The sequence below is a fragment of the Schistocerca nitens genome, chromosome 5, assembly GCF_023898315.1.
Source record: "Schistocerca nitens isolate TAMUIC-IGC-003100 chromosome 5, iqSchNite1.1, whole genome shotgun sequence".
Lineage (NCBI taxonomy): Eukaryota > Metazoa > Arthropoda > Insecta > Orthoptera > Acrididae > Schistocerca > Schistocerca nitens.
In genome coordinates, this window is record NC_064618.1 from 172,576,395 (window position 1) to 172,588,444 (window position 12,050).

At 39.1% G+C, this 12,050-nt stretch overlaps 1 protein-coding gene across 1 annotated transcript in view; it reads right to left on the minus strand.

Annotated features, from left to right (window-relative positions):
- Positions 1 to 3,098: 3,098 nt before the first annotated feature.
- The window catches only part of LOC126260102 (cytotoxic granule associated RNA binding protein TIA1-like), a 1,041,743-nt gene continuing 1,032,791 nt past the window's right edge, over positions 3,099 to 12,050 (minus strand). The window contains exon 8 of the mRNA XM_049957334.1: positions 3,099 to 6,995. Coding sequence (XP_049813291.1) covers positions 6,954 to 6,995 — 42 coding nt within the window. The 3' untranslated portion in view covers positions 3,099 to 6,953. The remainder of the gene's footprint in view (positions 6,996 to 12,050) is intronic.

Below are 12,050 nucleotides of genomic sequence, written 5' to 3' on the forward strand. Positions count from 1 at the left end.
TATGCTACAGGAACCATAAAATTTAAGACACATTTGGAGTTGACAGTAGATTGTCTGTTTGTGTAATGTGCTGACTTACCTGCAAAGATAGGCCAACGGCTTCACAGCGGCAATAACTGCGAACTTTGCGACCTCGGCGCAACAGCTGGAGTTTCGCAGTTGTGGTCTTCAAATAATGTCTTGATACTTCGATTCTGGAATTTTATGTGTTACGTTTTACACACTTACCTTCATCGCAGTTAGCTCAGCTTCTCTGCTGATGTCTTCTGTGCGAAGAGCAGTTTTCTTAACTGTCAACATTCTGCAAGGATCCTCTGTGTAGCAGTTCTTTGTGTATAATTCGGACGATATTTAGAATATCCATGGCCGTTAATTATGATAATGATTAAGCAAACCTACCAAATAATGTGCTTGTGTTCACTCCTTCCTTTAGCGATATAGCTTTGTTTTTAATAGGTATTGTTTGTTGAAGACGTTATGATAAGGAACACTAATCAGTTGATTTACCAGCATTGTTTTTCTGGTATTTTACTCTGGCAACTTTTCCATAATTTCGATCAGTAGTACAAATCCTACACATATTGCAATGCTTTGTGGCTGTGTGATTTATAATAGAGGAAGTTCAAATGCGTCTTTCCTTAATGCTCTTCTTTAAATTTAATGTTTTACCAGACTGTTATAAGTGCAGGATATGTAATGTGGTGTTTTTATGGTATCTCATTTGTTCTATAAGTTTATATGAATGTAAAGACTTAACTTACGAATTGTATCACTCCTTAGTAGCACTTCGTGTTTGAGCGACAGTCGAAAAACTAGTTTAAATAAAAGTTGAATATAAAGTAGTAGGTAGAACAGTCCATTCCTTCCACAGATCCTTAAAGAACCAAGTTCTCTCTACGGCTTTGCCTATGCAGTTTACAGTAAGGTAATTGTGTGCATTTTGTAACTCACAGTAGACTGTAGGTATGATTCTGCACTGTAGACTTCGATTTACCAAATTGTAGTACGAACTTAGACCACTAAAGTAAAGCAAGGAGTAATACCACCCCATTTCAAATTAAGGAGATTTCCAGAAAATGTTGCGACATTGTCTATAGTTTCGCAGCTTAAATTATTCTGTCTACCCTGTGCTAATAATAATAATAATTATTCTTATTATTCTTATTCTAAGAGAGGCATTAAGCACACACAGAAGGGCAGAAAGTTGGTTTACAATAGACGTACAACGCAGATAAAAATCACTCGAAAACGATCAACTGCGAAAATGTATATTAAGACTGAAATAATAATAGTTGTTTTATTGAATAGTGTTAATTTTTACTAACACTGCAAAGGAAGCTAGTCATTTCATTGACTATGACTACTGATAACAGGCGTTTTATCTGGACTGAACCTAAAAGATTTATCTTCACAGTTTACAAATTTTCTCGTCCAGTTCGTCGCTAACGATAGGGTGTCGATCGAATTGTTAGTTTTCTGCCGACGTGGTCAAAGAGGTCCTTGTAGTGTTCCTTCAAGTAAGGAATGGCGTTAAAAAATATATTATGCTAGTTACACTGACTGACTATAAAATCTCAAAGTTATTGTTAAGTGTTAATTAATTGTTGGGAGTTCCACTTAATTGGGATATTGTGTTCGGTTTCTAAGCCACTAATATCTGGTGGCGCAATGCTCATGTTATTCACTATGTAAACGAAGAAAGTTCATTAGGTACATATTCTGGAATCTGAATATGAACTTCTGAATAGGTTGTGTTTGATTAAATAGAATAAATTAACTGGAGCTGATCGTTGCTGCGCGGAGTGGCCGCGCGGTTTGAGGCGCCATGTCAAGGACTGCGCGGCCCCTCCCGCCGGAGGTTCGAGTCCTCCCTCGGACATGGATGTGTGCGTTGTTCTTAGCATAAGTTAGTTTAAGTAGTCTATAAGTCTAGGGACTGATGACCTCAGCAGTTTGGTCCCTTAGAAATTCACACACATTTTAACATTTGAGCTGATCGCTTCTCCGTATAAGTTTTCTTTCTCAACAAAAGGACCATTGTGGGTATTTCATCGCACAGCTTACATCCTTCATTCACTGAACACAGTGGCAAGAATACTAAACTAATAGAGAATTCATAGGCTAGTTTTGATTTCTTAGTGTCGGTTAGGAAATGCGGTTGTATCTTAAAAATGTACTGGAAATAATGTCTGACATTTAGCGGTTTCAACCACTGTCGAAATCATGACAGGCCCTACAAGATGCTATAATACTAAATATTTTAACTGGTATCGCTAGGAGACTGGTTTTGTTGCAGTACTCAGTTATTCGTTTTAGGAAAACGGGTCCTTCGCTGGAAGCTGCTATCGCCATTAAACATATCTACATTGAATAATGTGTTCCACAATGCCGACTGCTTGGTGCTTGGTTACTAACATTCGCAGCTTTGTTAGTTTACGATATCGCTAACGTATATTTTTGCAACAGCTTCCATGAAACTGTCATGCCACTAACCGAAAGATGCCCTAAGATTTTCTCAGTTACAGATCTATCTGGGCTTAAAATATTTTCAGAAAATTAGTTCATTATCCGAGGCATTTGCAGCTTAAAACGTTTACTCACTGCGTCGATGTACACGAGAATGAAACTGCCGGCATAATTTTTTTATCACACTTGGTGTTGTGGAAAACCTGTCAGCAATAGTCCCACCGAACAGATGAAAAGGATGAGATGGTATTAATGAGATGGTACTAGTTTTCATGTTATTACTAGTGTATGCTATGCTGCTGAGTAAGTGTAAGAAAGTAAGTTTTTCCTCGTGTTTTCAGTAATGACACGAAAGTATCGTCTGTAATATTATCCTCTGTATTTTATGGTGGTTTGCATCTCTGTGTTCCTGTAGTAGACTGAGGTAGAGGAACGTTAATGATCGCTTGCCGTGTCTTACAGTCCATGAGATAGGAATCACTCTCACCAGCATCTCGCGTATACAGCGGTAGAATTATTATTCATTTTAGCGTGATGCAAAAATGGTGCATTAAGAAATATGGCTCAAAGGCAGGAGAGGGAAAAGAAATGAATGTAAAACAAAGTTTTATTATAACTTTCTTTATTCTCAATTCCATTCTCCACTACCAATCTAGGTATTCGTTTCAGGCTATCTACATTTTGGTTCACTTCTTAGGTTATATTTAACATACCATTTTTCACCCCCAGCATATGGGACTATTCATTACATGTTACTTTTGTTGCTGGTATAAAACACTTGCTACACAGAGTACAGGGGTGAGTGTGTGTGTGTGTGAGGAGGGCGAGGTCCTAGGTTGATCTCATTTGCTAGATTGCTTTCTGCATCAGTCATGATATTCTACCCATGACAACATCTCCCGTAGACAGATTTCTCCTGGTCGCTACTGCCCAGCGCAAAACGTATACGAGCGAAAGTACAGACCCTTCATCATTCACGCTTACATTTCTCCTTCCGTCAAAAATATGTCATTAATTTACTCAAGGCTACACTTCTGATATGATTTGACATTTTTCCATCGTCAGATCATTGTGACCTTCACACAACTCTAATGCGCACTGAACGTAGCTGGCAGGAGAAACGTGTCACTGGAGATGTTAGCTTCAGCGTTGCGAGAAAAAAAAACTCAAAAGCTCCAGAGCAGTATGTACGCATCCTGCAGTCATTCTTCTTCCAGCAGGTGGAAACAGTCAAAAACTGACTCATCTATTCAGCAATTACATTAGTTTGTTCACTCAGCGAATATGATGTAAGTTCGTGCTACCGTTAGGATGATCAACTTATAGTTCTCTCTTACTCGAAATACTTCCAATCTTCTTCCAGAACACACTATACCAAAAATATAGAGAATCATACTTATGACTGGAAGCTCTTTTTGTTTCCCTCCCTCCCCCCACAAAAAATAAATTACAGTGCTTTCACATTATCATTGAACATGCTTTTAATAATATACTATGGCTTGTGACATTCACAGCTCGATGGCTTACATTATAGTTCGTTGCAACTTCAATTGATAACGGTTCATTTACGTGTGATAAATTATGTCTAGCTGCATCTTTTCACCTATTTATCTGTAGGAAATACACGAAGGGAAATTTCACATATTTTCACATTTATTTACATTCACGTGGCTTCCTTCCATCACATAGAAAACAAATACACACACACATTTGCTATTTTGAGTGCAACTACATCTAGTGTGCAAATTACTGTGTCTTACAAACAACATAATCTCAACGACAGTTCACATTATGTCAAATTAAGCGATTCCAATATTAATACTTGTCGGATTTTTTTGTGTTTTTCTTTAAATCTTGTATCAAAACACTTCACTTCCACTCACAGAGTACAAAATATTCTCCACCATTCATGGCACCACGTTTAGGCTATTTTAAATTGATAACTTTCATGATATAAGCAATTTTTTCTTTAAAAATTGCAATGTATTTACTGATACACATTAAGCAACTTAACACTAAACACCAACATGTTGGAAACAAAGTGTCATTTGAAGAAACAACCTGATATTACCAAGCAACATCTCTAGGGAACAAGGAGTGGGTTTAAGGGGGGGAGAGAATACATAACATGTCAAATCACCACTATGGGCATAGGGCAACATCTGGTGAATATCTTTATAAAATAATTCAAAATCTTCTAACTCTCCATTTAATGTCTTGCAAATATTTTTAGTGTTCATGTATATTTCCTTTCCTAAAACTCTTAAGTTTATTTGATTTAAATATTTAACAAAAATAGTCACTTTGTACAAAATGAAAAACTAATTATTACAAAATATTTGCAAATATATCAAATTGGAGCTTTGCTTTTTTAACTTGCAATAAAGTTAGTATTTATAAATCTATCATTGTGTAACTAAGTAGGATCTGATAGTAAATTAAATTCTTTATATATCTTTTCTTAAAATTTCAAAATTGAATGAAAACACCATTTGCAATAATGCGTGTAGTAATAAATCTCCGTTCGAATTTCTTTTAAAAATAAGAAACAGCAAACCTTGCTATATTCTAATTACACCTTTATATAAAATTATATGACTGCTGTGCTTGTTTCGTCATTTAAACTATGAACCACTTCATTCACAAGTCAAAATATTTCCAGTTACATTAACATTTTTATGCAGGTGAGATGGAAGCCAATCTCACTCTTTTTGAGTAATGTGTTGTTGTGTAAGGATACAGTGGCAATATGCTTGTATCTTTTAACAACATGTGCATATTTATACTGTGATGCTGTTGGTTAAACCTGTCTTTTTCTTTCAAATAGGTTGCCATGCCTAAGATTAAACAACGTTCTGTAAATGATTTGCACAAGCCCAGTGGCTAATGTGATGATATTGGTGGTGTTATAGGAAGAAAACACTGCAAAAAAGTTGAACACTGCCCTGCGATATCGTCTCACTAAAAACATTATTTCCAGTAATTGTTTCGACGATCTGTTGCTCTAATAAATAAACTGCAAATACAAACGGCAAAAACTGTAATTCATACTGTAATTTTTTCGTATTATATTTAAAAATCTTTGCATCTGATATCAGTCTTTCATTTCCCAGCAGGGAAAGAGGAGCTGCTTATCACTTTAAATTTTGCTAATGATGAATGCCGCAAGACATTGAGTCAAGTGTTTTGCAGTGACCAACAAAAACGGGTTAAAGGAGTGGGGAGAAAAGGGAAGGTCACATACATATAATTTGTTATGCCTACTACAATATATTTTTTTTTTCAGCTGAGGTGTCAAATCTGAAACAAGCAGAAGGAATTAACAACACTATCCTCACGTATATACAAACCATTCCAAAAGCTACGAATACTAGCACTATGTTTTTCACTATGCCGATTTCTTAAATGGCATCCTACAAACAACACTAATTTTTATCTAAGTTTACTCCTACTGTCCGTCTTTCACATTATATAATATATATTATTATTTCAGTGGTTATCTTTCTTAAATATATATAAAATTCCCTCTGTGTACAGTGGATTAGACACCTCAGCCAACTTACTATGCGATTATTTTGGTTTTCACGGCGGATACAGTTTTAACATTGGGTTACATATTCCTATTTATCGACACTACATTTAAAATCTAGTCTAAATAACTAGCATGGTTACCTCATTTCTATCTTTTTTGGTATTTTCCTCTTATAATCATCAATAACCGACCTTCAGGAGAGAATGTTAATTCTTCCTGACACTCCCATTGTTTTATGACCTAAGGTGTGAATATCTACAATCTACATAAGGGTATTTTCTGTCTCTGCTAGCTACACTGAACTTTGTACATATTATAAGGGATGACCCTTATATTTTCTTATCATTTAACAAGTACACATGAACCATGTTATCCACACTTCTCGGTACTATGAAAATAAGCCCCACCCCAAATTTTAGATTCTTTCTGTTTCACACAAGTCAGGTTCATTTTCCCTAAATTATATCTATGTAGTATTCTCAAGTATGACAGACTCCATTTTCACTCAGTATTTATGTTCGTGTTTGAAAATTTTTTCTCATGTGTCGAAACACAACCTACATTCAGCATTATGAGACTGATTCAGGCAATCTTCTGATTTATAACTTTTGTCAAGTTTTGCCCCAACACCTCATAAGCTCCTATATATATATAATTAAAAAAAAAGATCTGCACAGTTTTTTTTTCTACGAATGTGTATCCTTGTTACTTTTATTTCTAAGTGTTTTTGTTGTAATAGTAGTTGTTGATTTTTTTGTTGTTTGAGAACAGAACAGAAATTGAAGTGAAGAATTAGCATGCAAGAGTTTTGGCTGTTTGCAGGGGTCGGGCAGAGCGGCGAGGGCGTGCGCTCGAGCCCAGCGGGTCATCGTCACCACCGTCACCACCACCACCACCAACACCACGACCACTCTCTCTACTCACACTCGTCGCTCGCGGCCTGGCCGTCTTACCATCAGACCAGGAGACTGGGAGCTAGCCAATCGTCGTCTGCCAACTGCGGAAGCCGCGCGCCGGCCAAAACAAACATCACATCTTGAGCTACCAGGGAAGAAGGTTGAGCGCGCGAGGCGACAGTTCAGCAGACACACCAGGGCGCGGGATTGGACAGGGGGAGGTCTCGGCGGCGGGCACAGTTCGCGAATATAAATGCTCCCGTCCGCCGCAAGTCGTCTTCCGTGCGCTACAAGCGAAGCGATGAGATTTCTGACGCGAGAGCTTACGCGCGCAAGTTTAGACGCGCGATTTCCGACGTGCAATTTCGGACGCGCCTCCGGAATTGCGGATTCGCTGCGGAAGATCTGGAGCAGGTTTCTTCGCGAACTGTGCCTGCTGCCATGCTCGTGACTTGTCGCACGTCACCGCAAAATCAAAATAAAGTGGAAGGGGGAGAGAAAGAAAATAAACAATGAAACTAAAGTGAGAAAAACAAACATATTGTAATGTGTTTCTTCCCCTCTCTTAGGCATATTTGAAAGATGACGACGATCCGCGTAAACAAAACTACAGGGAACCATGATGAAGCTACGAAGATTTGACAGTCGTTCGTTCGAAGTGCAGTTACTCTTTCTCTATTGCAGCCGCCATGAAAGATGTGCTCGCTAGTAGGAACAGATATGAAACCCGTGAAAGAATGCCTGGTTGCTGTACTACGAGAGAAAGAAATGTGGTGTCAAAAGAAGGCGTGTTGGGTGCTTCTACGTGGTTCATGGGTAGGTAAAGGTGCCAAGTAATTTCATGTGTATCTGATGACGGAAGAACAAAGGAAACAAATTAGCAACGGCTCCTGTCTCCAGTATCATGCAAACGAGCCTCATGGAGAAAGTTCCTGTTTGTCGATATACATACCACACTTGAAGGCGAAAGAAATAAAATACAGCTGTCTACGAAACAAATTTCAGGACTTCAGCGTTAGCTTACTAATGCAATCAATTTCTTATTTATGATTAAAATATTTTTCTTCTCTGAAGAAATGACGCATAGACAACGGTTTTGTGCCTTTTCTTGTAGGCAGAATCATATGCACATCCAGTGTGGAATGTACTTACACTGACTTATTTACAGAGTCATTCTCTTAATAACACTAGGTTAATAAAAATCTATGACCAAATGGATTGTACAAAATGTTAGAGTCTTCTAAGAAATCTATTGTTTCATTTGAATAAATATATAGTTTTAGTGAAGTGCCTGAATTTGGCGGCCATATTTGACTCTTTCTACAGTGATCGTTCAGAAAAAATGCTTAATAAAATATGTTTCAGAGAATGAACAATAACTGTGCTTTTTCCCCTATATTTGACAGCTGAACTAGTGATATTGGTATTTACGTCGGAAGCTCGCTATTTATAACAGCAGTACGTTTCTCTACGGCAGTTTTTATTTCAGTTGACACATTATTCATATGAATGCTTACAAAGTTTGTATAAAAATAACCACGAAATCTACGTGCCCTTTGTTTGTCTGACACACTGTATAAAATGCTTCGAAGTGGGATCGTGTAGATGTTCTGTCACTGCAGTTGTATGTGTTGTGAACCGAAAATGCAGGGGGAAATATTGGTTAAACATGTTTAGAAAGTTCGGCAGCGATCTCGTTTGAACATTCCACACAGTCTTTTGGATTGTAGTAAGGCAGCTTAGGGAACAACAAACGCTTTCTTTTTTTTCCTATTCAGGCCTCCTAACGTCTGAATTTGAGTGGATGAAACTAAAATAAGCGCAGTTATTGTTGGATTCACAGTTCGTAAGAGTATGCAACGATCGTTTCCGAGAACGAATCAAGTATGGCGGCGCTCTGAAAGTTACGTCTGCGATGCTTCGATGGCAGGTACGGAGGTACCGCTTTTCGAAGCAATCACGACGCAACACAGGGTCTTTCAGCTTTAATTACAATGTTACAGTGCTCCTCGGAACAAACGTGAAACTTTTTCCTTTTCAATCTGTTGAGAAAAATGGATGGATTTTAGTGCAGCTGCGACAGAGTGGGCTTGAAGTAGTCGCTAGCCACCGTGCGGTTTTTTCATTGTTTTCTTTTTTTTCTAGCTACTATTGACTTTCCGGTATTGAGACCATAATGCCTGACACAGGTGGGTGTACAGCTAGCCTTGGGCTTTCTACCATTACAGTTATATTTATTTATTTATTTATATAATATATATATAGAGGTTGCAGGCTGCAGCAGGCCTAGCGGAATGGCGGTGCAGGTGGTTCTGTAGTTACGTATATCTGTTACTCATGCAAGGTTGAGTTATCACTTGGTTTAACGAGCGTGGATTGGCTGCCGGGGCTGACCGCCCGGCTACTGTATCATATGCATATCACTGTGCCTGAAAGAAAGACACAAGAACCCTCTTTAGTGAGGCCAACTTTCCAATCTTCTGGATTGAGTCTACAGTTAAGAATTCTGCAATCAATCTATTTTTCACGGAATGTTCATGCTGTCTCAAATATCAAAGAGTCTAACTTGTTCTTCCGTTAAAAAAATGATTTTATGAACAAATTGTGGTAATTTAACACAATGAAGAAAATGAAGTGTGACTGGAAACAGTTATTACTCGAGTGATTTTCTTGTAATGTGCTTAATGAAAGTCTCTTATCTATATGACAGTGACGTTTTCAAATGACTCAAGAAAATGTTTTGAAAATGTCTCCAGATTCCTGTTCATCATAATATTACAATGTTTATGATGTTCTACAATTACGCAAGTCCCATGCGATTTTATAAACAGCATGCAAGATGTTAAGAAAGAGGTTTCCCAAAGAGGTACAAAACAAGTAAAAAAATAGCAAGGAGCAAAAGTAGGAGGCATGCATGTCAAACACACTCACACACCACATCATCCCAAAAATTATGTTAAAAATTATCAACAAGAGAGCAATGCAAGAGTCAGTTTCACAATGCACCATTTAGACAAGGCGGCACACGCTTAGGCACCACCCAATAAATAGCTATTGCAAAACAGCAATACCTCCACAAATGAACTGAACAATGCATTTACGATGGCTTTATAAACACACACATTACAGATATCGAAGTATTGTACAGCTAGAGCGATAAATTTTAATTTTGAGCAGTTACTACACATCTTAACAGAACACAAAAATCCTCTAAAAATGGTGAATGAGCTTTCTGATTCAGTGACATCATAGCTTAGTCTAAAACTTTAGGCCATTAATTATTCTTGCATTTTGCCATTTATCTGGATTAACAAAACAAAATTTTTCATACCTTCTCTAATCTAAATGCTTTATGATAAAGGGGAAAATTTGCGTTATGAGATTACAAGAGAAAACTGTAAGAATATATAATGAATTTATTAACTGCTTAGTATGGCTGGGTTCTTCTCATTAGAATACCATTCCTTTTTTAAACAAAATCCGTGTTTTTTCCTATATTTCTTCCTGGGACACAACGAAGCTTAAAACAGTTTCGGAATATTGATCACACATCTATTTACACTACCTGACAGAAAAGGTGAATCACCCAGAAGAAAAGTCTGATCTCAATGTAAATTTGTACATACACATCGGCGAGTGTGTAAATGATTACAGAGTTGGATGTGAAGAGCATCGGATGTTGACTGATCACCGTGAAGTGCACGCAATGAGGCAGACTCATATTGAATATTGCCTCAGTAACGGTCGCCATTTGGCCGGCTGGTCAAATTGTGCAATATCCAGATTATTGGGACATTCGGAGGTGACAGTATCAAGGTGTTGGACTGCATGATAAAATGGGGGCAGCCATGCTTGTAGTCAAGGTTCCGGTGGACCACAAGCACAAGGGAAGATCGCGAATCCACATCCGCGCCAGCCATCCGAGAACAAGTAATGGACTCGTTACTACATTCTGTATCATCCCACACCATTGATCCGGGACTGGCAGCAGCCAGACGAGGGAATTACCACGCAGGGCGTGCGCTGTCGTTAACACAACACTCAAACGGCTGCGTTTGGAGTGGGGTCGCCGGCCGCGGTGGTCTAGCGGTTCTAGGCGCTCAGTCCGGAGCCGCGCGACTGCTACGGTCGCAGGTTCGAATCCTGCCTCGGGCATGGATGTGTGTGATGTCCTTAGGTTAGTTAGGTTTAAGTAGTTCTAAGTTCTAGGGGACTTATGACCTCAGCAGTTGAGTCCCATGGTGCTCAGAGCCATTTGTACCATTTTGGAGTGGGGTCGTAAAATGGGAAACATGGAATGCTGATGAATGGCGTCTCATTGTGATGAATCGCGGATCGGCACTATTCATGGTACATTCGTCGGCGAGCATGGCGAAAATCTAGGGAGAGGTGACTTCTTCCATTGTTTTGGAGAGGACAGCGGAGTTACTCTCGGCGTCATGATGTGTGGATCCATCTGATATGACTCAGGTCACGGCTAATAGCGATGAAGGGAACTCTGACGCTAAAACCTGTCACGTTATAGTATAATGATGCTATTTTTAGAAAGGATAAAACTCGTACACACATGGCTCTTGTCTCCGGAATCTGTCTGCATAATTCTGTGCCCAGCAACATTTCCATATCTGCCCCAATGGAAAATGTGTGGGAGCAGATGGGACGTCAGCTCCCTTGCAGTTCCTGAATCCGGATTATGAAGGACCTGTCACAACAGTTGTGGGTCAGCCTGCCTAAGGAGTGGAATCAACGACTTTCTCACACTCTGTCCAACGCAATCAGTTCACGCATCCGGGACTCGCGGGGTAGCCGCGTTGTCCGAGGCGACTTGTCACGATACTCGCGGCTCCCTCCGTCGGAGGTTCGAGTCTTCCCTCGGGCATGGGTGTGTGTGTGTGTTCTCCTTAGCGTAAGTTAGTTTAAGTTAGATTAAGTAGTGTGTAAACCTAGGGACCCATGACCTCAGCAGTTTAGTCCCACAGGAACTTACAACAAATTTTCACATTTCACGCACCAAGGCCAGAGCGGGTACAACGTCACACTCATAAGAGGGCTCATGCTGCCTAGATCTCAGTAAATTTGACTCGATTTCGTAGTCACTGAAATAACATTGCATACCCTCTCAAACCCGTGAAGTTCCATTTCGTTTCCTGCTCCCC